This window comes from Myxocyprinus asiaticus, chromosome 24 (genome assembly GCF_019703515.2).
Source record: "Myxocyprinus asiaticus isolate MX2 ecotype Aquarium Trade chromosome 24, UBuf_Myxa_2, whole genome shotgun sequence".
In the NCBI taxonomy this organism is placed as follows: domain Eukaryota; kingdom Metazoa; phylum Chordata; class Actinopteri; order Cypriniformes; family Catostomidae; genus Myxocyprinus; species Myxocyprinus asiaticus.
In genome coordinates this window covers 29,082,057-29,108,934 of record NC_059367.1, presented here as the reverse complement: position 1 = coordinate 29,108,934, position 26,878 = coordinate 29,082,057, and the positions used below count along the sequence as shown (strand labels likewise).

Genomic DNA, 26,878 nt, shown 5'->3' with positions numbered 1-26,878 from the left:
TTTTTTTTTTGCAATTAATTAGTTAAATATATAAGATAATAGCATAGTGTTAAAGAATTCAGATTCCACTGGGAAAAGGACCTTGCACCACATAAATTAGCACATTAAGATTTTGTTTATCACATCAAAGTGCATATGGATATATATAAGGGAATGTATATTATTTTAACAGGAGACTGCATGGGTCCTCAATTCTGCATTTGCTTTTTTTTTTTTTTTTTTTGCAAACACACTGTGACCAATGCATGGACAAATGTCAGTCAGATGGAAAGTCCCCCCAAAAAAAAAATAAATAAAAAAAAAAAAAAATGGGATTACCAGATATTCTTTTAAGTAACTTGGAGTACCATGTAAAGAGCATGGTACATGAATATGGTAATCATTCAGTACCATGGTATATATATCACTGTACCATTGGGACTGCCACAGTATTTTTGAAAACATAAATAAAAGAGAAAAACAGAGCCCTGTGTACTTACAGTGTAAATACTCTGCTAGGTCTCCTCCATTGCAGTACTGTAAAAGGAGACAGACAAACACTGTAAGTGTATAGTTTAAACAAGTCATACTCACTTAAAACAAATGAATAAGCACAATGGCAGCAGAGATGCCTTTATGCTGACAATAATAACAGAGCAGTGTAAATTGAGCTTGGCATAAAGCACATCCTGCAAGGGGGTGTGAAATTTGACCTCTGAAATGTTTTTCTCTACTTCACACTAAATCTATTTTGAGGTTGAGCAGCACCAAGCTATCTGGACTCACCTCCATGACAAGATAGACACATCCCGAAATCTCCTGCAGATAGAGACACAGACATGTGATGCACAATAAAACATTTGCTCGATGAAACTCTTACTGCATTCTTAATAGATCTTACTTCCTTGATTCACGCAAACATTTGGTTTTCTTGATATTCTAAACATTGTTGTTTGATAATACTGCTGAATTCTGATGATTTAAATATGTCACCAGTGTACTGCTCTCTAGATGGCTGACGAATATGACGTTTTGTTGAAATCATTTGATTTTAATCTTTAACAACCGTTTTGGAGATTTCTGTCTTTCCTTTTTCTAGTAGATAGGAGCAGTACTTTTATGATGCTTGCATTAATAGAAAATAGCTTCCCGGGAGCCTTCCAAAGATGGCAGCCGAGTGGACTGACAAAGGGATTTTAATTATATGCTTTCATTTTCAAGGAAAACAGTTTTATGAGGTTTACAGCTGTTGCAGAGTTACATTATCTGTAAAATTTCGAGCTACTCTGGCAAATTGAAAATTAGCTCTTTTTTTCTTTTTTCTTTTTTTTTGTGGCAAAGAAAACAATGTTTCATTAGAGAAATTTTTTTCCCCTGACATTTTTTCCCCTTATAAAAATATGTTATGAAAAATATGGCGCTTATTTATTTATTTATTTATTGGCGGTGGGGCCAGCAGAAAACAAATCTTATTTTTTAGCACTCATTTACACGGTAAAAGTAGCATTTTGACATGACGGTGTGTATTCTTCATAGTGTAGAAAAGGATTGACCTCTGGCTGGCTTTAGAAGAGAAACATACAAAGCCTACTTGTTACCTAAAGCCTTTAATGAACTTCTTAATATAGTGTGAGCGTGCAAGCATTACAAATCATCTGTATTTTGCATCAGTGTGGTTACTTGATTACTGTAATGAATCAATATGCCAGCCAGGCCCGGATCTAGAACAGTTACATTAGGGGGGCAATAATATATAATATAAATATATATACACACTACCAGTCAAAAGTTTTGAAACACTTGACTGAAATGTTTCTCATGATCTTAAAAATCTTTTGATCTGAAGGCATATGCTTAAATGTTTGAAATGAGTTTTGTAGACAAAAATATAATTGTGCTACCATATTAATTTATTTCATTATAAAACTAAAATGTAATAAAAAATAAAAAAAAGTTTTTGAAATTGATGATTTGGACCAAATAATAAAGAAAAGCAGCCAATAAGTGTATATAACGGAGCGGGGTCAAGGTTGGGGGTGGTTTGGGTTTCACGTGTGTATTCCGTCCCACCCCAGCACCCCCCTAGATCTGGCCCTGATGTCAGCACAGGCCAAGTGCACAGTGACTGTAAGCAACCAGCATGAATGTGCCATTTACATGGTCCAGATATTGTGCCATTTGGCCTATAATCCATACAGACCCGGCATGTTACCCCAGTCAGGAGAGGAGCAGGAGGTGTTATTACCCACAGCTGACTGATACAAAATCAGTTCAACCAGCCAGCGTGATATAAATGGACTGTTTGTGAGAAATCAAACAAACCCATTTGATTTTCAAGTTGTGAAACAGCTAATTTTATAAGTGTGACACAATTATTCTGGATCAAGGCTTAACGATAAGCTGTCTGAATCTGTGTGTGTGTTCATAACTTGTATGAAATGAAACTAGGACATCAGAGGTAATGCAAAGTAAAATGTGTAAAGACCAGCCCAAGGCTACTGAACACACAGGTCAAAATACACTAAAATAATCTACTCCCTCAACATATTTACGAGGCCCTAGAGACGGCTGCCAAAACATTATGACTCATCAACATATGATACAAAGGTAAGCATCATGTTTCGTAACAATAAAATGACTAAAACAACATAAAGCAAGTTTGTCAGTCAAACCTTTAGAACATAGAGACAAGGAAAAATCGATATTTCAAAGTAGCATAGTATTTTACCTCATGATACGGAACTGAAGCGGCTTTCAATGGGGGGGTTACACAATCAGCAACATTAACTTGAGAAAACAAGGTTTAAAGACCCCTTCTCACAACATATCAGTGCAAGCGCTCTCTTACACACACATACACACACTGGTTACCATCATTTTCCGTACAAGTTTGAGTTTAACACACTAGTACAGTGTAATTACTTCCAAAATTAACCAATATTACCACAGTCACAACAACAACAACAGCAGGTTAAAGACCCAATATAAATAAATGTAATACCTTACCAATAACCAAGATTAAAGCTGGCATTTAGGCTTGCATAAAGTAAGTAAACCACATAACTTACCTTTAAAAAATTTGAAGGCAGCGCGTGCGAGCATTAAATCTTCTTAAAACGGTGTCCTTCCATTCGGTGGTGCATTTTCAAATAAGATCCCTCTCAAAAGCCAGCTGAACTAACTGTACCTTCCGTTTGTGATGCATTGAGCGTCTATGGTCCATAAAAACATTGAATAGAGAAGAGAAAGAATTCTCACAGGTTGCCGTAGAAGCGCCTAAAGTCAGAGCATGTTTGAACGCAATCAGTACACTAGGCATTGTTTGGAGAGCTTTGTGGTACTTGGAGAGAATGCAACTTGTGGTCCAGTTTTCCCCATCTGTACTTGATTGCTTTTGCGACCTCAAAAAGTGTTTTGCAACGTCAAACTCTGCAACAACAATAGGCGATTGTGTCAGGTCCATGATATGCTCCACAGTCTCAGTATCCAGAAATGAATCACTCTCCAGATCGAGCGCAGCCAGTGTGCAATACAGATTTGAGTTACGTTCGCCAAATTTTTGATCCACTTGTCCAACCACTGAATCCACAGTGCAATAGTACAGTCTCTTCAGTTCTGTTTCTATGTCGTCCTCTCTTTGACCTGTAGTTTCTTCCACCAAGTAATCATCCATATTCTTGTTTGCTGTGCATCTTTGCTTTGGGGTCATGGTTCTTGGTAATGCACCAGCAGCCATGGCTTTCTCCCACACTTTGGTAAACCCCTCATCACAACTAAGTTTCTGCACACACTCTTTTGCGCTAGCCACAATACCTAAACCTGTCCAAAATGTCAGTGTCCTCTCTCTGCTTATTTGGAGGATCCAACAACGCAAGCACTTGTGCACAAGGTTTGCAATGAACAAGAAGTTAGGCGCAGAACCTCTCTCAGCAGGCCAACAGCCTCCATTCGCAGCTCTGGATCATGAGCTCTTACAAAATCGATTTCAGTCAGAAGATGTAATGTCATAAAAAATACAAAAATCAGAATGACAGATATTGTAGCTAAATGGCCTGTCCATCTTTGTTCAAGAAGGCATTTGAGGTGCTCACCCTTGTAGTGCACAGATATTGTGGGCTTCTTACAATATTTGTACAAGGCGATTCACACACTAAAAAAAATCCATCACAGTTGCCTCCGCTGACATAGCGTGGACTACAACTAAATGTAACTGATGATTAAGACAGTGAACATAAGATTCTCCTTATTAAATTTTTCCTGTACCAGTTTCTGAACACCACCATGCTTTCCTGACATCAGAGATGCACCATCATATACTTGGCTAAGGATCTTTGATGGGTCAAGACCAGTTTTGTTTAGTTCATCTAAAATGGTATCTGTCACTGTCCGGGCATCACCAGTTTCAGTAGTGGCTACGATTTATAGGCGCTCCGTTGCTTCGTAGTACTCGTTCACAAACCCAATGACAACTGATTTATTTTTGCAACCTGCAGGTTCACGGGTTCCATATGCCTTTAATGTGTAATATGAGTTTCCCACTTCTTCCATTATAGCTGCTGTCACCACACCGCTTAGTAAATTTATGAGCTCATTTTGAATATTGTGATGGGTATAAGTGGCATTTCAAGGGATTGTTTTCACTGCGTCGGCCAACAAGGGATCCTTTTTGATTGTATAGTCCAGCAAAGAAAGGAAAAGGCCACTGCCTCTCTCTGCCATGTCCTCAGAAACATCTAATTTCCCCAGTAAAAGCAGCTGATTTTCCACAAGAAAGCTGATCATGTCTATTAGGGAGGACAAGTAGTACCTGTTCTTTTGCAGTTGGTCTGCATTGATGAGAGTTGAGATATCTTACACGTCTTCTTGCTCCTTCCAAATTGTGTATGAAGAAAGTTTCGTGTTTGTGAAATCCTCGGTCTGTTTCCATGGCATTTTTCCAGTTACGGTGGACAGCACTCACAAAAGCATCTACCGCACGGCTCGTGGCAAAATGTAATTTATGACAGCAAAAACAAAAGCAGCATCAGCTTTTACGCTGTACTCAAGCCAGTCTCGATTAGTATACCAACTAGAGACAAATACACATTTTCTGCCACTGAAAATGTGCACTGGGTACTGTTTGTAATATCATTTGGTTTGGTTGATCAGTCCTGAGATCGTCTACAGCCTGAGAACTTGAAAATTCTGCCTCTACTGCATTAGCCACAAGGTGGCTAGCCTCCGGGATTGAGCCAACAGGTGGTTGGGTTACCTCAGATGGAGTAGGCTCATTTGGCGGTGCTGGCTGAGAAGGCAGATAGCTACGTTCTGAGGAAGGCCTTGCAGAATCGACAAGCCATTTTGTACATTATGAAAACAGTGTGAAAGACCGCTTCGCCGCTAGTGACAGGGCTGCACTCGGCAAAAGATGCACGTTAACGATGTAATGATGCAACCAATCACACAAGCTTGATTTAGTGTGATTTAGCAAATTTTCACAGAATTTTAAATGCAGATCAAGTGTAGTTTTTCATTTTATTTCGATAAATTTCATTACATTTATTTTAATCATTTTCAATAAACATTAAATTAATTAATACTATGAAGGATGGGGGGGCACGGTCCATGAGGAACACAAAAGGAGTTGATAGGTAGAATGTTATCCTCAGTTACCTTTCACTTTCATTGCATCTTTTTATTTCCACACAATGAAAGTGAATGGTGACCTCTCAATTTGTGTTCTATGGAAGAAAGTCATACGAGTTCGAAACAACACTAAACATTGAAAATTTGCAATATTGTATCACGACTCAGATATCGATATCATATCGTATCGCCCGATCCCTGCTGATTCCCACCCCAAGTAGAAAATATTTGAAAGATTAAACTCCACTAAAAGCTGTTCCAGAGCAGATTCCACGGATACAGGATAGGGGGAACAGTTGGATTTCACAGACTAAGCATAAGGGTAATTTTGTTTGCTATTGTACAGATTTCAAATGGGACAGCAGCCAGCCACCTGGTGTGCACTGTGCAGTCAGGTGGATCCACTGCTTGACTGCTGTCTGTTGAGCAGCTGATCGACCTTGGTGGACAAACCAATGACAAACAATGTATGTGCTTCTCAGATGCAGATTAGACTGATACTGGAGCCAAGTCAAGAGGGGTGGACCTATGATTGCAGGTATCACATGCTACTGTGCTGGCTCTAACTGTGTGTAAGGAATGATAGTTTGAACATGAATTATTAGTCTGCACTCACTGTGGGTCATTAGAAGTATAGGTCTCTGTGGAACAATAATGGGTGTTTCCCAATCTGTGGACGTTTTCAAACTGGGATGGGCGTTTTTCAGCTATCCAATGAAAGTAGGGAATCTCAATATGGTAATCAGTTGCTGTTTCCAACCAGGATGGGTGTTTCTCAACTATCCAATAAAAGTAGGGAATCTCAATGTAAATCGTGTAAAGCGGTTGAAAAAGGCCATCCTGGTTTGAAAACACCCACTGATTGTGTTCTGCAGAGACACAAGCCTCGGTCATTATCTATGGGTATTGTGACGAGGCATGGCCAACTGTGGTTTCTCTATGAAATATAGTTAATATGGTTGCAACTCGATTGCAGACAAAGTTAGCATTTAAAAAATTTTACAACACAGAATCAGAATCAGAATGAGCTTTATTGCCAAGTATGCTTACACATACAAGGAATTTGTCTTGGTGTCAGGAGCTTCCAGTACACAATACAAAACAGCAACAAGACTTTAAAAAAATAAAAAAATTTGAATAAAAAAATTAATAAATATTGAAAATACAATAAAGCATATATAGAATACACAATAGACAATATATACAGTTGTGCTCAAAAGTTTGCATACCCTGGCAGAAATTGTGAAATTTTGGCATTGATTTTGAAAATATGACTGATCATGCAAAAAAGCTGTCTTTTATGTAAGGATAGTGATCATATGAAGCCATTTATTATCACATAGTTGTTTGGCTCCTTTTTAAATCATAATGGTAACAGAAATCACCCAAATGGCCCTGATCAAAAGTTTACATACCCTTGAATGTTTGGCGTTGTTATAGACACATAAGGTGACACACACATGTTTAAATGGCAATTAAAAGGTTAATTTCCCACACCTGTGGCTTTTTAAATTGCAATTAGTGTCTGTGTATAAATAGTCAATGAGTTTGTTAGCTCTCACATGGATGCACTGAGCAGGCTAGATACTGAGCCATGGGGAGCAGAAAAGAACTGTCAAAAGACCTGCGTAACAAGGTAATGGAACTTTATAAAGATGGAAAAGGATATAAAAAGATATCCAAAGCCTTGCAAATGCCAGTCAGTACTGTTCAATCACTTATTAAGAAGTGGAAAATTCAGGGATCTCTTGATACCAAGCCAAGGTCAGGTAGACCAAGAAAGATTTCAGCCACAACTGCCAGAAGAATTGTTCGGGATACAAAGAAAAACCCACAGGTAACCTCAGGAGAAATACAGGCTGCTCTGGAAAAAGACGGTGTGGTTGTTTCAAGGAGCACAATACTTGTTGACCCCTCTCCAAACATAGCGCATATGGTTGTGACCATAAAGCTCTATTTTGGTCTCGCCACTACAAATTACAGTGTGCCAGAAGCTGTGAGGCGTGTCAAGGTGTTGTTGGGCATATTGTAACCGGCCTTTTTTGTGGCATTGGCTTCTTTCTGGCAACTCGACAATGCAGCTCATTTTTGTTTAAGTATTGTCGTATTGTGCTCCTTGATCTTTTTCCAGAGCAGCCTGTATTTCTCTTGAGGTTACCTGTGGGTTTTTCTTTGTATTCCTAACAATTCTTCTGGCAGTTGTGGCTGAAAACTTTCTTGGTCTACCTGACCTTGGCTTGGTATCAAGAGATCCCAGAATTTTCCACTTCTTAATAAGTGACTGAACAGTACTGACTGGCATTTTCAAGGCTTTGGATATCTTTTTATATCCTTTTCCATCTTTATAAAGTTCCATTACCTTGTTACGCAGGTCTTTTGACAGTTCTTTTCTGCTCCCCATGGCTCAGTATCTAGCCTGCTCAGTGCATCCACGTGAGAGCTAACAAACTCATTGACTATTTATACACAGGCACTAATTGCAATTTAAAAAGCCACAGGTGTGGGAAATTAACCTTTAATTGCCATTTAAACCTGTGTGTGTCACCTTGTGTGTCTGTAACAAGACCAAACATTCAAGGGTATGTAAACTTTTGATCAGGGCCATTTGGGTGATTTCTGTTATCATTATGATTTAAAAAGGAGCCAAACAACTATGTGATGATAAATGGCTTCATATGATCACTATCCTTAAATAAAAGACAGTTTTTTTTTGCATGATCAGCCATATTTTCAAAATCAATGCCAAAATTTCACATTTTCTGCCAGGGTATGCAAATTATAAACTTGTAAAAAAACTGTACACACACACACACACACATATATATATATATATATATATATATATATATATATATATATATATACACACACACACACACACACACACACACATACACACACAGACACACACATTCGTAGTGCAAATCTAAATACAAATCGGTTATATACATTGCAAGGGAATGTAATGGCAGAAGAGGTAGGATGTGTTGGATAATATAAAAAGACTAAGCTGTGTATTGCACATTAATTATTGCTCAATGGGGCAGTTTTAACTGTTCATGAGAAGGATAGCCTGAGGGAAAAAACTGTTCTTGTGCCTGACGGTTCTGGTGCTCAGAGCTCTGAAGCGTCGTCCAGAAGGCAACAGTTCAAAAAGGTAGTGGGCTGGATGAGTGGGGTCCACCATATTGTGTATGCTCATCAGGCCTGAGAGGACATATAATTAAAAACTGGTAAAAAGTGTACACATACCACTAAAGCAGAGAAGTTACCATGACAACTGTTACTCGAGTTACATGTCACATGTCAATAACAATGTCATTAAGTGTACACTTTTGACCCAAAGCAACTAATTTACACTAATAAAAGGAACTCTCACCAGAGAAATCTGGGACCAGGGGCCGGTTGCACCAGCTATACGCAAGTTACAACTTAGCCTAGTTGTTGAGTAAATGGGCACTTACTAAGTCACAATTTACATACTACTAAATATTTGAGTGTTGCACCATTAAACTTGGGTAGAACATAACCCTACTGTAACGTTGCTGGCTGCTGGCAATGACGATGACGATGATAATGAGAAGAACCCAAGTGCAGTTTATTTACAAAAGTTAAACCAAAACCCTAACTATAAACATGAAACATGAACTTGACTTGACATAAACATAACATGGCTTGACTTGGCTAGAACAAAAACACATCCACATACATTCAATACTTGACAAACGACAATGGTGAACATGAGGGCTTAAATACATGGACATGGGGGAACATAAACCAATGAACAAACAGAACTCATAACAAGCTAATTAAACAATTAACCAATGAAAACATTACACATGAACATGGAGGGAAAACATGAAATCACATGACAAGGGAACAGGAACTAAACTTTTCAAAATAGAAGACATGAATCAACAAAATACACATGACACCTACGTATAAACTAAATATTTACGGCAGCCTCCGACCAGGAGTAACGGTTGGAATAAAAAAGCAGACTGATTAAATGACATCAATGAGCTCATGTTTTGCGTGACAGTCTTCAATCCTTTAGACATACTGTATATGATGATGGTGACATTTACACTCGTTTATATTTACAAGAGATAATATTCTGAAAAATGTACTTTTTCTCAGGCTCTTCAGCATGAAACCCATCTAATGATGCACTTTCCGGGGTGTGTCACCCGGTGTAAGAATTTGACCTCTCAAAGCCTACAATACTGATTCTTCAGGAAAACTGTTGACCCAAGAACTCAAAAAATGGGTTAAATGACAAAAACTGATCTGTGAAAAAATGCACAAATTCAAACGTGACCAAATGTGATTGTGAAAGTTTTCACAAATCAGCCTCTATCTAAAACAAGTAAATTTGCATGAATCCAGACTGCCTGTTTGCTGGAAATGTGAAAGTGAAGAGTGAAAATTGAAGCGCGCTTATTTGTCACCGTTCCGACTCATGGACATAAAAAGGGTTGACAGGAAAACAAACTGCTGTGAAAAAATTCACAAATCAGACTGGTCAAGATGAGAGTTGTTTCAGTTTTCTAGGTGTTCAACTTTTGGAGCTATTTGCGTTAGAAAATGAAGAGTCGTAAAATTTAAACAACTGACTGCAGAGCAGAGGATGATGTCACCTGAATTCACACATCATGCAACATTAATTACATGTCTACAACAGCGCATAGCAAGTTTATAGCCAATCAAAGTCTGAATTTCAAATCGCAAACTATCTTTACTGTGGTTTCGTGAATTACATCTGTTTAAACGAAGTATCCCCATATAAGTTTTATATATATTTGCTTTTATATCATTAGACAAGACAGTTAAAAGTTACAGGAAACTGTTGAAAAAAGAGAGAGGGAATGAAATGCACGAGCACTTTAAACATCATGAGCTCCCGTGCGGCTGTCGTGGCTCTGATACGCAGGACAGTAAATGAGACGCTGTTGTCCACTGGTATATTATGTCTCATATGGCTCCTTCACATGCAAGCAGAAGATTCTCGCTGCCCTTGTGGCTTGAGAATCTAATCAGCCAAATGCTAAAATGTATCGGCCGATGCAGATAATTAAAAAATTCTGAATATCAGCCTTATACCAGACCACTACAAATTTGCATTTAAATTTAGCCTTAATATAGCAATTAATATTCAATGTCATTTTATCTTTTACCACTATAACAATTTAGAACATTTGCTTAAGGGCACAATAGCACAAGATCAAAGGTGTAACCATTGAGTTCCCAGACTAGTTACTCAATCGCTAGGTGATCCCCACACCACCCCACCTGAGACAGCCACCTGTCATCAGATCAACAGCTTGACTGCCTCTGTTCATTAAGATACACACAATTGATAAGGTTATTCTACACCTGCCAGTATATGTTCTTCATGCAAATGATACAGACAGTCGGTTAAAAGGGTGTGCTGGGCTGGCAGGTGCTGGCTAATGCATGTGCAGGTGTCAGGTGTAAACTTTCATGCACATACAGACATCTGTTGTGACCATTTTGTGTTTCTTGAGCCATATGTCTTCATTTTTAGAAATAAAGAATACATTAGATGGAGTCGCTTTTGGTAGGTTTATCGATCATATTTTGGGGCTTTCTGTGCATTATTATTAAACATTAATTTATTTTGGAAAGGTGTAAATCAAGTTGCAAGCGTAAGAAAAGAAGATTTGCAGTATTTAAATGCTTTGCATAAGTGTAAATCATGTGTTGTGAATCTGTAACTTCGTATTAACTCAAAATAAATTTGATCTGTATTCTTCTGACTGTTTTTTTGTCACAATGCTGAGCGATATAAAGAAGCTGATTAGACTGATTCTACATGGTTTATCTGTTTTGCTGTGCCTTACACACTTTCTTTGCTTGCATATCGCTGATTGCAGGTTTGCAATGTTTTGGCCATATTTGGGCAAAAAAACAGTGCCAAAAGTGTAAACGCAAAATAAGGAAGTCAGAAGAATACAGATCAAATTTATTTGATATTAATATGAAGTTACAGATTCACAACACATGATTTAAACTTATGCAAAGCATTTAAATACTGCAAATGCTTCTTATGCTTGCAATTTTATTTACACTTTCACAAATCTTCCTCTGCGCATGCAAACCTTTATGTCATTCATTTATCTTCCTACATCAGAGACTTAAAGGGATAGTTTACCCAAAATTCTCTCACCATTTACTCTCCCTCATGCCATCCCAGATGTGTATGACTTTCTTCGGCTGAACACAAATGAAGACTTTTAGAAGAATATTTCAGCTCTGTAGGTCCATACAATGCAAGTGAATGGGTACCAATATTTTGAAACTCCAAAAATCCCATAAAGGCAGCATAAATGTAATCCATACAACTCCAGTGGTTAAATCCATGTCTTATGAAACGATATGATAGGTGTGGGTGAGAAACAGATCAATATTTAAGTCCTTTTTACTATAAATCTCCACTTTCACATTTCGAAAGTGAAAGTGGAGGTTTATAGTAAAAAAAGGATCGACATATTGATCAGTAAAATCAACCAAAGTGATTGCATCACTTCAAAAGACATATGTTAAACTACTGGTGCCATATGGATTACTTTATATGCTGCAAATTATGGGATTGTTGCAGCTTCAAATTTCTGGTAACCATACACTTGCATTGAAAGGACCTACAGAGCTCAAATATTCTTCTAAAAGTCTTCGTTTGTGTTCAGCAGAAGAAACAAAGTCATACACATCTGGAATGGCATGAGGGTGAGTAAATGATGAGAGAATTTTCCTTTTTGGGTGAACTATCCCTTTAAATCAGTAATTATCCAACTGGATGGTTGTTGATACGACAATTCTTAGTTAAAGACACACATTATGAGTTTTGTTGTAATTAGTCACCCTGTCAAGACACCTGTCTCCTGTATGCAACTCCTCTGTCTCTATGTTCTCTCCTCTGACTGACACTACGGTCTCTAAACTCCTCCTCTCAAACCACCCCACCACCTGTTCCCTTGACCCCATTCCTTCTCACCTTCTCCAGGCCATCTCTCCATCCATCTTACCTGCACTCACTCACATAATTAACACATCTCTACTTACAGGCACTTTTCCCACTACATTTAAGCAGGCTCGAGTAACCCCGCTGCTGAAGAAACCCGCACTTAACCCCACACAAGTACAACACTACAGACCAGTCTCTCTCATCCCATTCATGGCAAAAACACTTGAAAGGGCAGTTTTCAATCAAATCTCTGCCTATTTCTCACAGAACAAGCTGCTGGATGACAATCAGTCAGGCTTCAAAAGTGGACACTCCACTGAGACTGCTCTGCTCTCTGTCACTGAGTCGCTGAGACAGGCGAAAGCTGAATCCAGATCATCCTTCCTGATTCTACTGGACCTTTCTGCAGCCTTTGACACAGTCAACCATCAGATCTTACTCTCCATTCTCTCTTCGCTGGGCATCACAGGAACTGTGCTTGACTGATTTAATTCCTTTCTCTCAGGTAGGTCCTTCAAGGTAGCCTGGAGAGGTGAGGTGTCCAAGCCACATCAGTTACTTACTGGGGTACCTCAGGGTTCAGTGCTTGGGCCACTTCTCTTCTCTATATACACAACATCACTGGGACCCATCATTCAGGCACATGGTTTCTCTTACCACCGCTACGCTGATGACATGCAACTCTACTTATCTTTCCAGCCCATCGACACCACAGTGACTGATCAAATCTCTGCCTGCCTGGCAAACATCTCGGCCTGGATGAAGGAACACCACCTGCAACTTAACTCAGCCAAGACTGAACTCCTTGACTTTCCTGGCAACCCTGCTGTTGAACACAACATCACCTGGGTGCAACTACAATAATGCCTTCCAAAACAGTCAGAAATCTAGGGGTAATCATGATAACAAACTAAATTTCACAGACCACATCTCAAAGACCGCAAGATCATGTAGATTTATATTCTACAATATCAGGAAGATAAGACCCTTCTTCTCTGAACATGCCACGCAACTTCTTGTTCAGTCACTTGTCATAACTAGACTGGACTACTGTAACGCTCTCATTGCAGGCCTCCCTGCATGTGCAATTAGACCCCTGCAAATGATCCAGAATGCAGCAGCACGTCTGGTCTTTAATCAACCAAAGAGAGCACGTTACACCACTCCTTGTCTCTCTTCACTGGCTGCCGGTTGATGCACGTATCAAGTTCAAGGCTCTGATGCTGGCATACAAAACAGTCACTGGGTCTGCTCCAGCATGCCTAAAATAATTTCTGCAGAGCTACGCAGCCACTAGAAGCCTGCGTTCGGCTAAGGAACATCGCCTTGTTGTACCAACACAAAGAGGCACCAAAACACTTTCCCGGCTTCATCATACCACATTGGTGGAATGACCTTCCCAACTCCATCCGTGAAGCTGACTCACTTTCTGTCTTCAAAAAAATGGCTAAAAACACATCTTTTCCATAAGCACTTAACCAGTCACTTAAAAAAAAAAAATCCTTGTTGCACTTGATTCTGTTTTGAATACTATTCTGATGCTAGTGAAACTTTGTAATATGGCACTTTTCATACCACTGTCTCCTTAAGATGATTCGCTTAAGTTTTCCTCTTTTGTAAGTCACTTTGGATAAAAGCGTCTGCCAAATGAATAAATGTAAATGTAGTCGCATTTTCTTAATTAATGAAATATAATATTGAATTATACTATGTAAAAAGTCTGCGTAAACACTTTTTGCAAGCTGCTGAAGGCAGTAAATCCAGTAATAGTTGCACTTTTCTCAAAAGTACTAAAAGAATCGTTAGCTAATGGAACCGTTAAGAAACCTGAATCCTAAAGTAAAAGAATCGTTTAATTCCTTACGATTCCCATCCCAAGTTTAAACTCTACAGCGAGACAACAAGAAAGATCTGTGATGGTCTGTTTAAACTGTTGCTGATGCAAGAGGCTGCAAATTTACCATAAGTAACCATTAGTATAACTTTTCAGCATGTGACGTATGCGACGACGGGCGGGGTTTAACTTTCAGCCAATCAAATGCAGTGAAATGCGCCAATAATGTCAACACAGAGCCATGCGATATTCGAGTTAAAAATAGCATCAGTAACACTACCAACTCTTTACCATTCACAAGACTACAAAACTCAAATACATGTTAAGCTAATACATCTCACCTGAATAACTAAACCCCTCTGAAATATTACAAATAGGAGAGACATACCTGAAAGTCCAGTAAACTGACGATGTTGTCGTGTTTCAGCTCCTGATGAAAACAAACACACACACAATCTGTAATCGCGCGCTGTACATGCATAAGCGAGTATGACTCGAGGTGCAACAAAAGAATCTCACCTTTAATATCTTGATCTCCTTTCCTAAGATCGACTGCGATTTAGCAAGATTTTTCTTACTGATGCACTTCACCGCGACTTCAAAATCATGTTTCTGCAGATAAAGAGAAAGTTTGACTTTTATTCATGATAAAATGATGACGCATTTACATACAACCACTCTTCGGATGTTAACTTTATTGTGATCATTCTGAAATGTACAACTTTGCTGTACACGTTACCTCTTTATGTCTTCCTCTGAACACCACCGCAAAAGCGCCGTGTCCGATCAAGTCTTTCCTGTTAAACTCGAATTTTCCGACGCTTTCCATCGCGTAAAACAGTTTAAAACACCACAGTAAAATCCACAGGTGAGTTCGGGATGTTAAGGATCACTACAGCACAAGACAATGGCACCCAGTCGATCGCTTCCCATGAACTGCATGGCACCTAAAATATCTGCCACTTTATTCATGATCGCTGTTGCTGTATTGCTACCTTCTCGTCAATAAAAACAAAGGCACTGTCATCATGATAACACTTTTTCAAAATATTATAGCGTTTTTAAAAAGTATGTCACCCGCAACAACTTGCTGGAACACTTAGTAAAGTGTACTAAATTAGAGCGATTATTAAAAGCAGAGAGCCGGTAGCGAAGAGTATTGAGCTGTTTTGATCGTCAGTTGAAACGGTGAATGCACATTACACGCATGCGCACAACCACAAGCTTGCGGCTTGAAATGCGCAAGCGCTATAGCGTGTTCCAAAAACATTTCAGGTCACTGAAACTGATAAAAATGGTATTTCACCCAAAAATTAAAATTGTTTCATCAATTACTCACCCTCATGCCGTCCCAGATGTGTATGACCTTCTTTCTTCTGCTGAACACAAACGAAAATTTTTAGAAGAATATTTCAGCTCCGTAGGTCCATAAAATGCAAATAAATGGTGGCCAGGACTTTTAAAGGGTCCAAAAAAGCACATAAAGGCAGCATACATGTAATACAAAAGACTCCAGTGGTTAAAGCCTTATCTTTAGATAAGATTTTAGGTGTGGGTGAGAAACAGATCAATATTTAAGTCCTTTTTACTATAAATTCTCCAACCTGCCCAGTATGTGGCGATATGCCCTAAGAATGTAAATCACCAAAAATAAAAGAAGAAGAAGAATGTGGAGATTTATAGTAAAAAAGGACTTAAATATTTATCTATGTCTCATCATATCGCTTCTAAAGATATGGATTTAACCACTGGAGTCGTTTGGATTACTTTTATACTGCCTTTATGTTATTTTAATATTATTATTATTATTTATTTATTTATTTTTATTTATTTATTTTTATTTATTTATTTATTTATTTATTTATTTATTTATTTATTTTGCTTCAAAGGTCTGGTCACAATTCACTTGCATTGTATGGATCAACATAGCTAAGAAATTCTTCTAAAAATCTTTGTTTGTGTTCAGAAGAAGAAAGAAAGCTATACACATCTGGGATGGAATGAGGGTGAGAAACTTTCTGTTTCTCCTAGAGACCCCAAATATTTTACATGAAAAAAACAAACAAAAAACAACAACAACAATATTGCTCATTCAAATATTTAAGGCATTACTTTTTCCTTTCAAATGATTTTAGCATGTGCCTAATCAAAACCCATTTTAGTCAGAACACATTCTTGAATTATGGGGTTAAAAACAACTGACATGAGTTCACTTCATCTTTTCAATTTAGGGCCAATGAAATCCCAAACAGAAGTAATGTAATATTTTTTTCATAGGACTTTTAATAGGCAAGACAAGTTTATTTATATAGCACATTTCATACACAATGACAATTCAAAGTGCTTTACATAAAAAAAATATTTAAAAGAAATTAACAAGAAATAAGTATAAAAGTAATAAGATAGAAAAAGTAAAAATTATTACAATGAAAAAAATAAATAAAAAAGAATACAGAAATAAAATTATGCAGTACAATCAGTAAGTGCAGCACAGTGCTCAGTGAATAAATGCAAAGTTAAATAGATGTGTTTTCAGTATGGACTTGTATGTGGATACAGTTGGAGCACATCTGACCTCTTCTGGAAGCCGGTTCCAGCTGCTGGTGGCATACTAGCTAAACCCTGTCTCACCTTGTCTAACAGACTTGATCCTAATGATCTGAGAGGTCTGTTAGGTTTATATTCAACAAGCATGTCTGCAATGTATTTAGGTCCTAGGCTATTGAGTGATTTATATATGAGTAACAGTACTTTAAAATCAATTCTAAATGTAAGTGGAAGCCAGTGTAAAGACCTGACAAGGAATAATATGCTTGGATTTTTTGGTTCAGGTGAGAATCCTAGCAGCAGCATTCTGAATGAGCTTCAGGTGTCTAATGGTCTTTTTGGGAAGACTGGTGAGGAGTCCATTGCAGTAGTCCACCCTAATGGTGATGAATCCATGAACAATTTTCTCTAAGTCTTGACTGGATACAAAACATCTAATTCTCGCTATATGTTTTTAGATGATAGTAGGCTGATTTAGTTATTGATTTGATGTGACTACTGAAACTAAGGTCTGACTCCAAAATGACACCAAGATTTCTTAATAGATTTTTTTGTCTTAAGACCCCTTGGAGTCAAAGTATGTGTTCACATTGAGAATTTCATCTTTATTGCCAAATACAATTACCTCTGTCTTGTTGTTGTTTAACAGTGTATTCTTGTTCTTTTGTAAAGCACCTTGAGAAGCCACCTTAAAAAATATCATATTATTAAATAAATGATCAATTATTATTATTAATATTATTATTATACATAACCTAACAATACCTATTTCACATTAAAGAGATGGTTCACCCAAAAATGTAAATTAATTTACTAATTTAGTCATTATTTACTAACCATTCTGCGGTTCTATAACCGTAAGACTTCCTTTCTTCCGTGGAGTGCAAAATAGATGCAGAATGTCAGCCTCAGTCACCATTCACTTTCACTGTTTGAAAAAAAGAAAAATGCAATCAAAGTCAATGGTGACTAAATATTCTCTATCTACAAAATCTACACACTTTATAAACAGAGCACGATAAAGCCAGGAGATTGTAAATGTAACACATTATTTAACTGTCACCTTTAACTGACACGCAATCATAAGTTAACACATAATACAACTTTGGGAAGCATAAAAAGGGTCACTGCTTGTAGCACTGAATCACAGGCCTGTACAAAACAGATGTTCACCAGACATGCATTGCCCTCTTGTGGTAAAATAACCTTGTTACATTTGTAAACATTAAAGGTTCACACATTTTTATTTATTTATTTTTATTTCTCATTTAAAAAGTTTTAATTCTAAAGAAATTAATAATGTTGAAACATATGTATAAAATCATGACCACTCATGAGATGAAGAGTTCAGTCATATCAGTAACCTTTTAAAAGCTCTTTTATTCTACATGGGGCAGGGGTGCCTCATGGGGGCAACCATGTTAGAATCACATGATCAGCTGAATACTACTGGCTTAATCTCAGTAACTGCCCTGTTATTGGACACTTTCATTCATGGATTAAATTCATCCTGGCAGACTGTGCATATAGATGAAGTTACTGTTTACAAACAAACTGCTGTCTATGGGTGCTTTGCTCAAATTGCACTGAAATGGCCCAAAAAGTGCTGTTTGTAGGGCTGAAACACAACATTTCCCACATATTATTGGAGATTATGGCTTCTTTAAATTTCAACCAGATCAATGCATCAGGAAAACTCAGGATTTTACATAAATTATAATAATTGATGGGTCACCGTCATAGTTATCGCGTCTGCTCTATTAGACACAACTGACTCGCAGCAGCTGTTGGTGGATATGGACTTTTTTTCACGAAGAAATCATGCAAATTCTAATTGCAAACGGCTTAGTTTCCAAAGTACTGTCACTGTGATAGATATGAGGTCAAATATGATCTGACGATGATCTTATATGATCAAGACCACCAAAATACAATATAATGGGAGGAACCGGGAGCTGTCTGCACCACCGCAGCGCATGGACTGCTGTTTGTGAAAGGATAAGTGAATAAAAATAATGTCATACTGCTAACATTATGTCTTTGCATTTATTTTGAATGCAGTAAATAATATTGTAAATAATACTGTTCAGTCGAAACGGCTGTTATTAAGTTTTAATATGGAATATGATTATATTGAAGTTAAATATTATTTATTGTATGTGAATTAATCATTTAAGCAGTTAAGACACATGCTGTATTTCTGATGGTAGTTTTCATTTCTAAGTACCCAAATTCTTAGGCTCTAGAAGTGTGTTAAATGTGTGAGGATGTGTATTCATCAACCTGTTACATGCCCGACATAATCACACAGACTCACTGAACAAAGTTTAATCTTGTTTTGCTGATATTTCAGAAAAGATCCCACGTAATTTCTTCACTGAAAACCATAGATATTCCTTTAGAATAACTTTTATTAACATTAAAAGACATTATTACATTCTATAAAGCTTATTAAAGATTATTAAAACTCCAGCACTGCCTAATTCCACCATTGAAATCTGCTGCTCGAAAGAACCTGGAAGCGGGTTTCTTGCGGTGTGACCTCAGAGTAATTTCATCTATTGAATTTCTACAATGGCATTTGGTAACTGAGAACTACTATGTTTGAATGATTCAGCATTCAGGCCACTAGGTGTCAGTGTAAGCCAATGTAAGCCACTTCGACATACTTCAAAACATTTTCTTCATTAAAAAAGTTTAACTCCTGGGAGGTCACGTAACACTATGCGAGAAGCAGACACGTGAGCGGCTAGCTCTGCGCACTTTGCTGTTTTTTTTATTATTTTCATGTTATAACCGGTGAGATTCGATACACCCAGTTACTTATTTGCTCTTTGAGGTAAACGTGGCAAAGAAGTACAAATCCTCAGACTCTGGAGACATTAAAAGACACTTACGTGCTCAAGCTGAAACGTCCTGGTTACTTGCGTAACCTCCGTTCCATGATGGAGGGAACGAGACGTTGTGTCAATGTAGTGACACTAGGGGTCACTCTTGGGAGTCTGAGACACCTATATATTTATATATATATATATATATATATATATATATATATATATATATATATATATATATATATTTCACTATACAAAACACCGCAGCTGGCTGAACTGTGTTACGTGAACTGGCAGTGTGTGACGGGCAGACCACTGTGTGCCTCATAGCCAGCGCACCAGGCCGACACGTAACCTCCCCCAATGCTGTTATGAGTGTCGAACGAGTGTCGACTGCCCAAAAGATAGAGACAAGCTAGCCCAGTCGTGGCCTCTTATCCTCTTTTTTTTTCCTCTCCCCCCAAAAAAAGGAATTAACCTACTGGGGCCACCAGGTCTAGTCGGGGGGGTGTCACTCCCAAGGGGAAGACACCGGGGAGACCACACCCCGCCCGGGGGGGGGGGGTATTTTGAGTGGAAATATGTCACATGGTCTTGCCGAACTTTGTCAGAAGTATGTCATGTGGAGAAGTCCGATGGTAGGTCCTACCCTACGGGGGAGGAGTTTCTACAAACATGGTGACTGGGGCAGAGGGGTCTCTGCCCAAGGAAGATGCAGTTTACCAACAGGGAAACAAATTAGCGGAAGATATACATCACATGGTGTTACCTATGGGGAACCACCGCATACGGAGCACCTACCCCAGTACAGGGCTTAGTTAGCACATGTACTGAGCCAGCAGCGAATTTCTCCGTGAACTCGTCTGCCACAGGGCTCGGAGGAAATCATCCAGGGAACACAGTCTGTGAACACTACTGGAAGTCAACAGCGCACGTCTTTCAGCTCAGGGGAGGTGAAAGGTGCTATGTGCAAGCGATACACCCGGCCAGCTGTCCCGGACTTACCTGCTTGTGCCTGCCACTACACGGGACGAAACCGGTTCCACCCAGAGATTGTAGAACCTCGCAAAGGTGTTGGGTGTTACCCAGCCCACTGCTCTGCAAATGTCTGTTAGAGAGGTGCCCCTGGTCAAGGCCCAGGAGGCCGCTACAGCCCTGGTAGAATGGGCTTGTAGCCCTGCCGGGGGCGGCATGTCCTGGGCATGATATGCCATTGTTATGGCGTCAATGAGCCAGTGGGTGATCCTCTGCTTGGAGACAGTGCTTCCTTTCCGCTGTCCACCAAAGCAGACAAAGAGCTGCTCAGAGACTCTAAAGCACTGCGTGCGATCCAAATAGATGCGTAAAGCACGCACCGGACACAGCAACGTCAGGGCTGGGTCTGCCTCCTCCTGGGGCAGCGCTTGCAGGTTCACCACCTGGTCCCTAAAAGGGGTCGTGGGAACCTTGGGTACATAACCCGGTCGGGTCTCAGGATCACATGAGAGTAGCCCAGACCGATCTCCAGGCACATTTCGCTGACAGAGAACGCTTGCAGGTCTCCTACCCTCTTGATGGAAGCGAGCGCAGTCAGGAGGGCAGTCTTCAAAGAGAGTGCCTTAAGCTCAGCTGACTGCAAGGGCTCAAAGGGGGCTCTCCGTAGACCCTGTAGAACTACAGAGAGATCCCATGAGGGAACGAGGTGCGGTCTGAAGGGATTCAACCACCTGGCCCCTCTCAGGAACCTGATGATCAGGTTGTGCTTCCCTAAGGACTTACCGTCCACTGTGTTGTGGTGTGCCGCTATAGCGGCTACATACACCTTCAAGGTGGAGGGGGACAGCCGCCCTTCCAACCTCTCCTGCAGAAAGGAAAGCACCAATCCGACTGGCATCTCTGGGGGTCTTCGCGTCGGGAAGAACACCACTTTGCGAACAGATGCCACTTAAAGGCATACAGGCGCCTCGTAGAGGGGGCACTAGCCTGAGTGATCGTGTCTACCACCACAGGTGGTAGGCCGCTTAAGTTTTCCACATCCCGTCCAGGGGCCAGACATGGAGATTCCAGAGGTATGGTCACGGGTGCCAGATGGTGCCCCATCCCTGAGAAAGAAGGTCCTTCCTCAGGGGAATTCGCCAAGTGGGGGGGGCTGTCGCGAGGAGTGTGAGGTCAGAGAACCATGTCTGGGTGGGCCAGTAGGGTGCTACCAGGACGACCTGCTCCTCATCCTCCCTGACCTTGCACAGGGTCTGTGCAAGTAGGCTCACTGGGGGAAATGCATATTTGCAAAGTGCAGGGGGCCAGCTGTGTGCCAGCGTGTCTATACCGAGAGGTGCCTCGGTCAGGGCGTACCAGAGCTGGCAGTGGGAGGATTCTTGGGAGGCGAACAGGTCTACCTGTGCCTGCCCGAATCGACTGCAAATCAGCTGGACCACCTGAGGGTGGAGTCTCCACTCTCCCCTGAGGGTAACCTGCCATGACAGTGCATCCACTGCAGTGATGAGGTCGCCTGGGATGTGAGTGGCTCGCAGCGACTTGAGGTGCTGCTGACTCCAGATGAGGAGATGACGGGCGAGTTGTGACATACAACGGGAGTGCAGACCACCTTGATGGTTGACACATGCTACCGTTGCCGTGTTGTCTGTCTGAACTAACACATGCTTGCCCTGGAACAATCGGCCGAAACCTCTTCAGGGCGAGCAAAATTGCCAGCAACTCGAGGCAGTTGATGTGCCAATGCAGCCACGGGCCCATCCATGAGCCAGTGGCTGCATGCCCATTGCATACAGTGCCCCAGCCCATTTTGGAGGCATCTGTCGTAACCATGACGCACCTGGAGACCTGCTCTAGTGGAACGCCTGCCCGTAGAAATGTGAGGTCGGTCCAAGGGCTGAAGAGGTGGTGACAGATCGGCGTGATGGCCACGCAATGTGTCCCGTGGCACCATGCCCATCTCGGGACTCGAGTCTGAAGCCAGTGCTGAAGCGGTCTCATATGCATCAACCCGAGCGGAGTGGCCACCGCTGAGGATGCCATATGCCCCAGGAGCCTCTGAAACAGTTTCAGTGGAACCGCTGTCTTCTGTCTGAACGCCTTCAAACAGGTCAGCACCGACTGTGCGCGCTCGTTCGTGAGGTGCGCTGTCAACGAGACTGAGTCCAACTCCAAGCCGAGAAAAAAGATGCTCTGAACTGGGAGGAGCTTGCTCTTTTCCCAGTTGACCCGAAGACCTAGTCGGCTGAGGTGCGAGTGCACCAGGTCCCTGTGTGCACACAACACATCCTGAGAGTGAGCTAGGATTAGCCAATCGTCGAGGTAGTTGAGGATGCAAATGCCCACTTCCCTTAGTGGGGCAAGGTCTGCCTGTGACCTTCGTGAAGACGTGAGGGGACAAGGACAGGCCGAAAGGGAGGACCTTGTACTGATACGCCCAACCCTCGAATGCAAACCGCAGGAAGGGTAAGTGTCGAGGTAGAATCGAGACGTGGAAGTACGAGTCCTTCAGGTCTACCGCTGCGAACCAATCTTGATGCCGGACGCTCGCTAGAATATGTTTTTGCATCAGCATCTTGAACGGGAGTCTGTGTAAAGCCTGGTTCAGTACTCGCAGGTCCAAGATTGGCCGCAACCCACCTCCTTTTTTCTGTACAATGAAGTAGGGGCTGTAAAACCCCTTCTTCATCTCGCCTGAGGGTCAGGCTCTATCGCATCCTTCCGTAGGAGGGTAGCAATCTCCATGCGCAAGGTAGCAGCGTTCTCGCCCTTCACTGAGGTGAAGTGGATACCGCTGAACCTGGGCGGACGCCTGGTGAACTGAATCGTGTAGCCAGGTCGGACGGTCCGGATCGGCCAACACGACGGGTTGGAAAGCGCAAGCCACGCGTCCAAGCTCTGGGTGAGAGGGATCAAGGGGACAATCTCGTCGGACGTACCGGCGGGTGGGGCCTCGAGGCGGAGTGGAGCCTTGTTGAGTTCAGGGACATCGAAGTACTTACCTGGCTCCTTGTGACCACCCCCGGAACAGAGGAAGAGGCCTGTCCTCGTGACCCGTGGAGACTGTCACATCGGGGGTGGATTGTGGGCACGCAGGGGCGGGGAGACCACCGCTGGAGCTCCAAACCTGCCAAAATGGAATGGTGGACGGTGGTCATGATGACGGCCATGCACACCGGTTATGTGACCCAGGGAACAAGGAAACCGCTCTTTTGCTGAACTCTTTGGCACACTTTGGCATGCGGCGAAATTAAATGAAAAGGCAACAAAAGATTCTCCTCCCAGCCCTCCACGGGGGGATGGAGTGGTCTGTTTACCAGTTCCAAAGCAGTGGGTTTCGTCATCCCTGGGTCACCCGTCTCAGGGGCGCTTCGAAGCTTTTCGTGGGTTCTTGGTGGCCGGCCGTGAGACGGGTAGTGTCTGCTTCCTGCGGTGGGCTCCACGCCGGGGCCGGGCCAAAGGGGCGGGCTGCAGCGGAGCCGGTGCAGTCACCGCAGGGGGACACCCTTGGCGACGAGTAGGCGGGGTGTGGGATCTTGAGCCACGCCGGGGCAGGATGTGCCGGATAGCCTCCGTCTGCTGCTTCACCATCGTGAACTGCTGGGCAAAGTCCTTGACGGTGTTGCCGAATAGGCCAACCTGGGAAAATGGGGGCAGCAAGGAATCGTGCCTTGTCGGCCTCTCCCATCTCGACCAGGTTGAGCCAAAGGTGGCGCTCCTGGACCACCAAGGTGGACATCGCTCACCCGAGAGACTGCGCCGTGACCTTCGTCACCCGGAGAGCGAAGTCTGTTGCCGAGTGCAGCTCCTGCATCAATCCCGGGGTGGAACTACCCTTGTGCAGTTCCATTAGCGCCTTGGCTTGGTGGACTTGCAGGAGAGCCATGGTGTGCAGGGCGGAGGCGGCTTGTCCAGCGGCACTGTAGACTTTGGCCGTCAGGGATGACATAAACCTACAGGCCTTGGATGGGAGCTTTGGGCGCCCGCGCTAGGTGGCGGCACTCTGCGGGCATAGGTGCACCATGAGCGCCTTATCCACCGGGGGAATCACCGAATAGCCCCTGGCCGCTCCACCATCGAGGGTAGTGAGGGCGGGGGAGCTGAAATATCGGGACCAGGCAGTAAAAGGTGCCTCCCACGACATTGTCAGCTCCTCGTACACTTCCGGGAAGAAAGGAACTGGAGCGGGGCGTGGCTGTGAGCGGCGCCGTGAGCCCAGGAACCAATCATCGAACCGCGAGGGTTCAGAGGAGAGCGGAGGGTTTCACTCTAGCCCAACGCTCGCGGCTGCCCAGGAAAGCACGTCCATCATTTCTGCGTCAGCCTGTGACTGGGTGACCGTACCCGAGTGGACGAGCCCACTCTCCTATGCTGCGCTCGAGAGCTCATCAGCTTTGCGCGCTCCGAAAAAGAGGTCGAACTCGCCGTGAGACGAGCCGGCGGACTTATCCGGAAGCCCGATCGGGGCAGACGAGCGTGCTGGGGAATGGGAGGTCCGTGGGGGGATACCCGGCGGAGGTGGTCCCATTGGGGTCCCCAGATTGCCCCCAGTGCTAGCCACGCTGGCCTCATACCCGTAGGCCAGGAGCCGCTGGGGTGGCTTTTTTTCTTACGAAACCAAGCCACGACCGCAACGTTGCCATGCTCTCGCAATGAGTACATGATCCATCCATGAATGCTGGCTCTGCGTGGGTAGTGCCCAGACACGAAAGACAGCGATCGTGACCATCAGAAGTTGAGAGATAACGACTGCAACCAGGAATAACACACAAACGGAAAGACGCGTCTTTAAAAAGATGTTCCGTGTGTGCCTCTCTTTTAGAGAAATATACTCTTTTAGAGAAATATACTTTCTTATTTCTGCCGAAGTGCCCAGGGGCGTTCTCTTCAGTGCACCAGTGCAGAGGAGGGAGAAGCCACTGAAATGCGCTGTCAGATCCAGCAGAGTTGAATGAACAGTCAGCTCAGTAAACATCGACCATTCGGCTCCAAAGAGAAAATCTGAATGAGTGGTGGCATACCAGCTCCTTTTATACCTGTATGTCCGGGGGAGTGGTATGCAAATACCACTCGCCAATTTTCATTGGCCTTTTATCAAAGACCAGAGGTGTCTCGGGCTCCCAAGAGTGATCGCTAGAGTCACTACATCGACACAACGTCGAGTGAGTGACAGATAGGGAACCTCTGGCAGCCCTGCGAGCCGGGGATTCGAGTTGGACGGCATGTTGAGAGAAGAAATCCATCATCAACTGTCCAACATCTCGGTGATGCTGACAAAGGTTGTTGCTGTAATATGTCGCTAATATGTGAGTTGGTCACAAGAGTGACAGATGTTGAGAAATGAATCGATTATCTGGAAAGGGAATTATCTGCTAATCCGCCAATCCAAAACAGACTTGGAATACATTTTGGAAAAACTGGAAGATCTCGAAAATAGGAATCAAAGGAACAATATACAAATTGTTGGAATTCCTGAGCATGAAGAGGGCAGAGATATGGTGAAATTCCTAGACGAGCTCTTCCCATGTCTGCTCGACATAACAGGCCATAAGCTGGAAATCGAGCGAGCTCACAGGGTTCCGGCATGGAGGTCAGCTGAGGGAGACAGGCCCCAATCAATTCTGGCAACATTTCTGAGATCGTGTGTTATGCGAGGTGAGGAGCAAAGGAAAGCTTTCTTGGAAAAATCACAATATTTTCTTGTTCCCAGATTTTGCGAATTCGACAAGAGAGAAACGCGATCGGTTCAAGGAATGTAAGAAACTCTTACATCAACGGAAGATTGCATTTGCACTGATGTTTCCGGCCAAACTGAGAATAGACACCAAGGATGGCAGCAAAGTATTTTTATGCCCCAAAAAGGCACTGGCCTTCATACAAACTATGGGTGAGTAAACCATTGGCCATTTCTTATGTGAGTGGACTGACTCGCTGTTCGGTGTCTCGACTGTCTAAGGAAGTTGGGCGCCATTTTTTTGTCTCTTTCTGCGTTGGCTCCGCCTAGCGGCTGGAGTTTGGTTTGTGGCATGACACTCCAAGAAACTTTTGAATTGACAGAAGATCACTTTTACACTGAAGTTCCCGGCCAGATTGAGAATGGAC

General features: G+C 42.2%; 1 protein-coding gene across 1 annotated transcript in view; it reads right to left on the bottom strand.

Moving 5' to 3' along the window:
* The window catches only part of LOC127414762 (serine/threonine-protein kinase ULK1-like), a 45,004-nt gene extending 29,404 nt beyond the window's left edge, over positions 1 to 15,600 (bottom strand). Inside the window, exons 1-5 of the mRNA XM_051653026.1 lie at positions 15,163 to 15,600; positions 14,943 to 15,035; positions 14,812 to 14,853; positions 766 to 798; positions 480 to 516 (exon numbers count right to left, since the gene is read on the bottom strand). Of these exons, the coding sequence (XP_051508986.1) occupies positions 480 to 516; positions 766 to 798; positions 14,812 to 14,853; positions 14,943 to 15,035; positions 15,163 to 15,252 (295 nt within the window). The 5' untranslated portion in view covers positions 15,253 to 15,600. The remainder of the gene's footprint in view (positions 1 to 479; positions 517 to 765; positions 799 to 14,811; positions 14,854 to 14,942; positions 15,036 to 15,162) is intronic.
* Between the last annotated feature and the right edge of the window lie 11,278 nt (positions 15,601 to 26,878).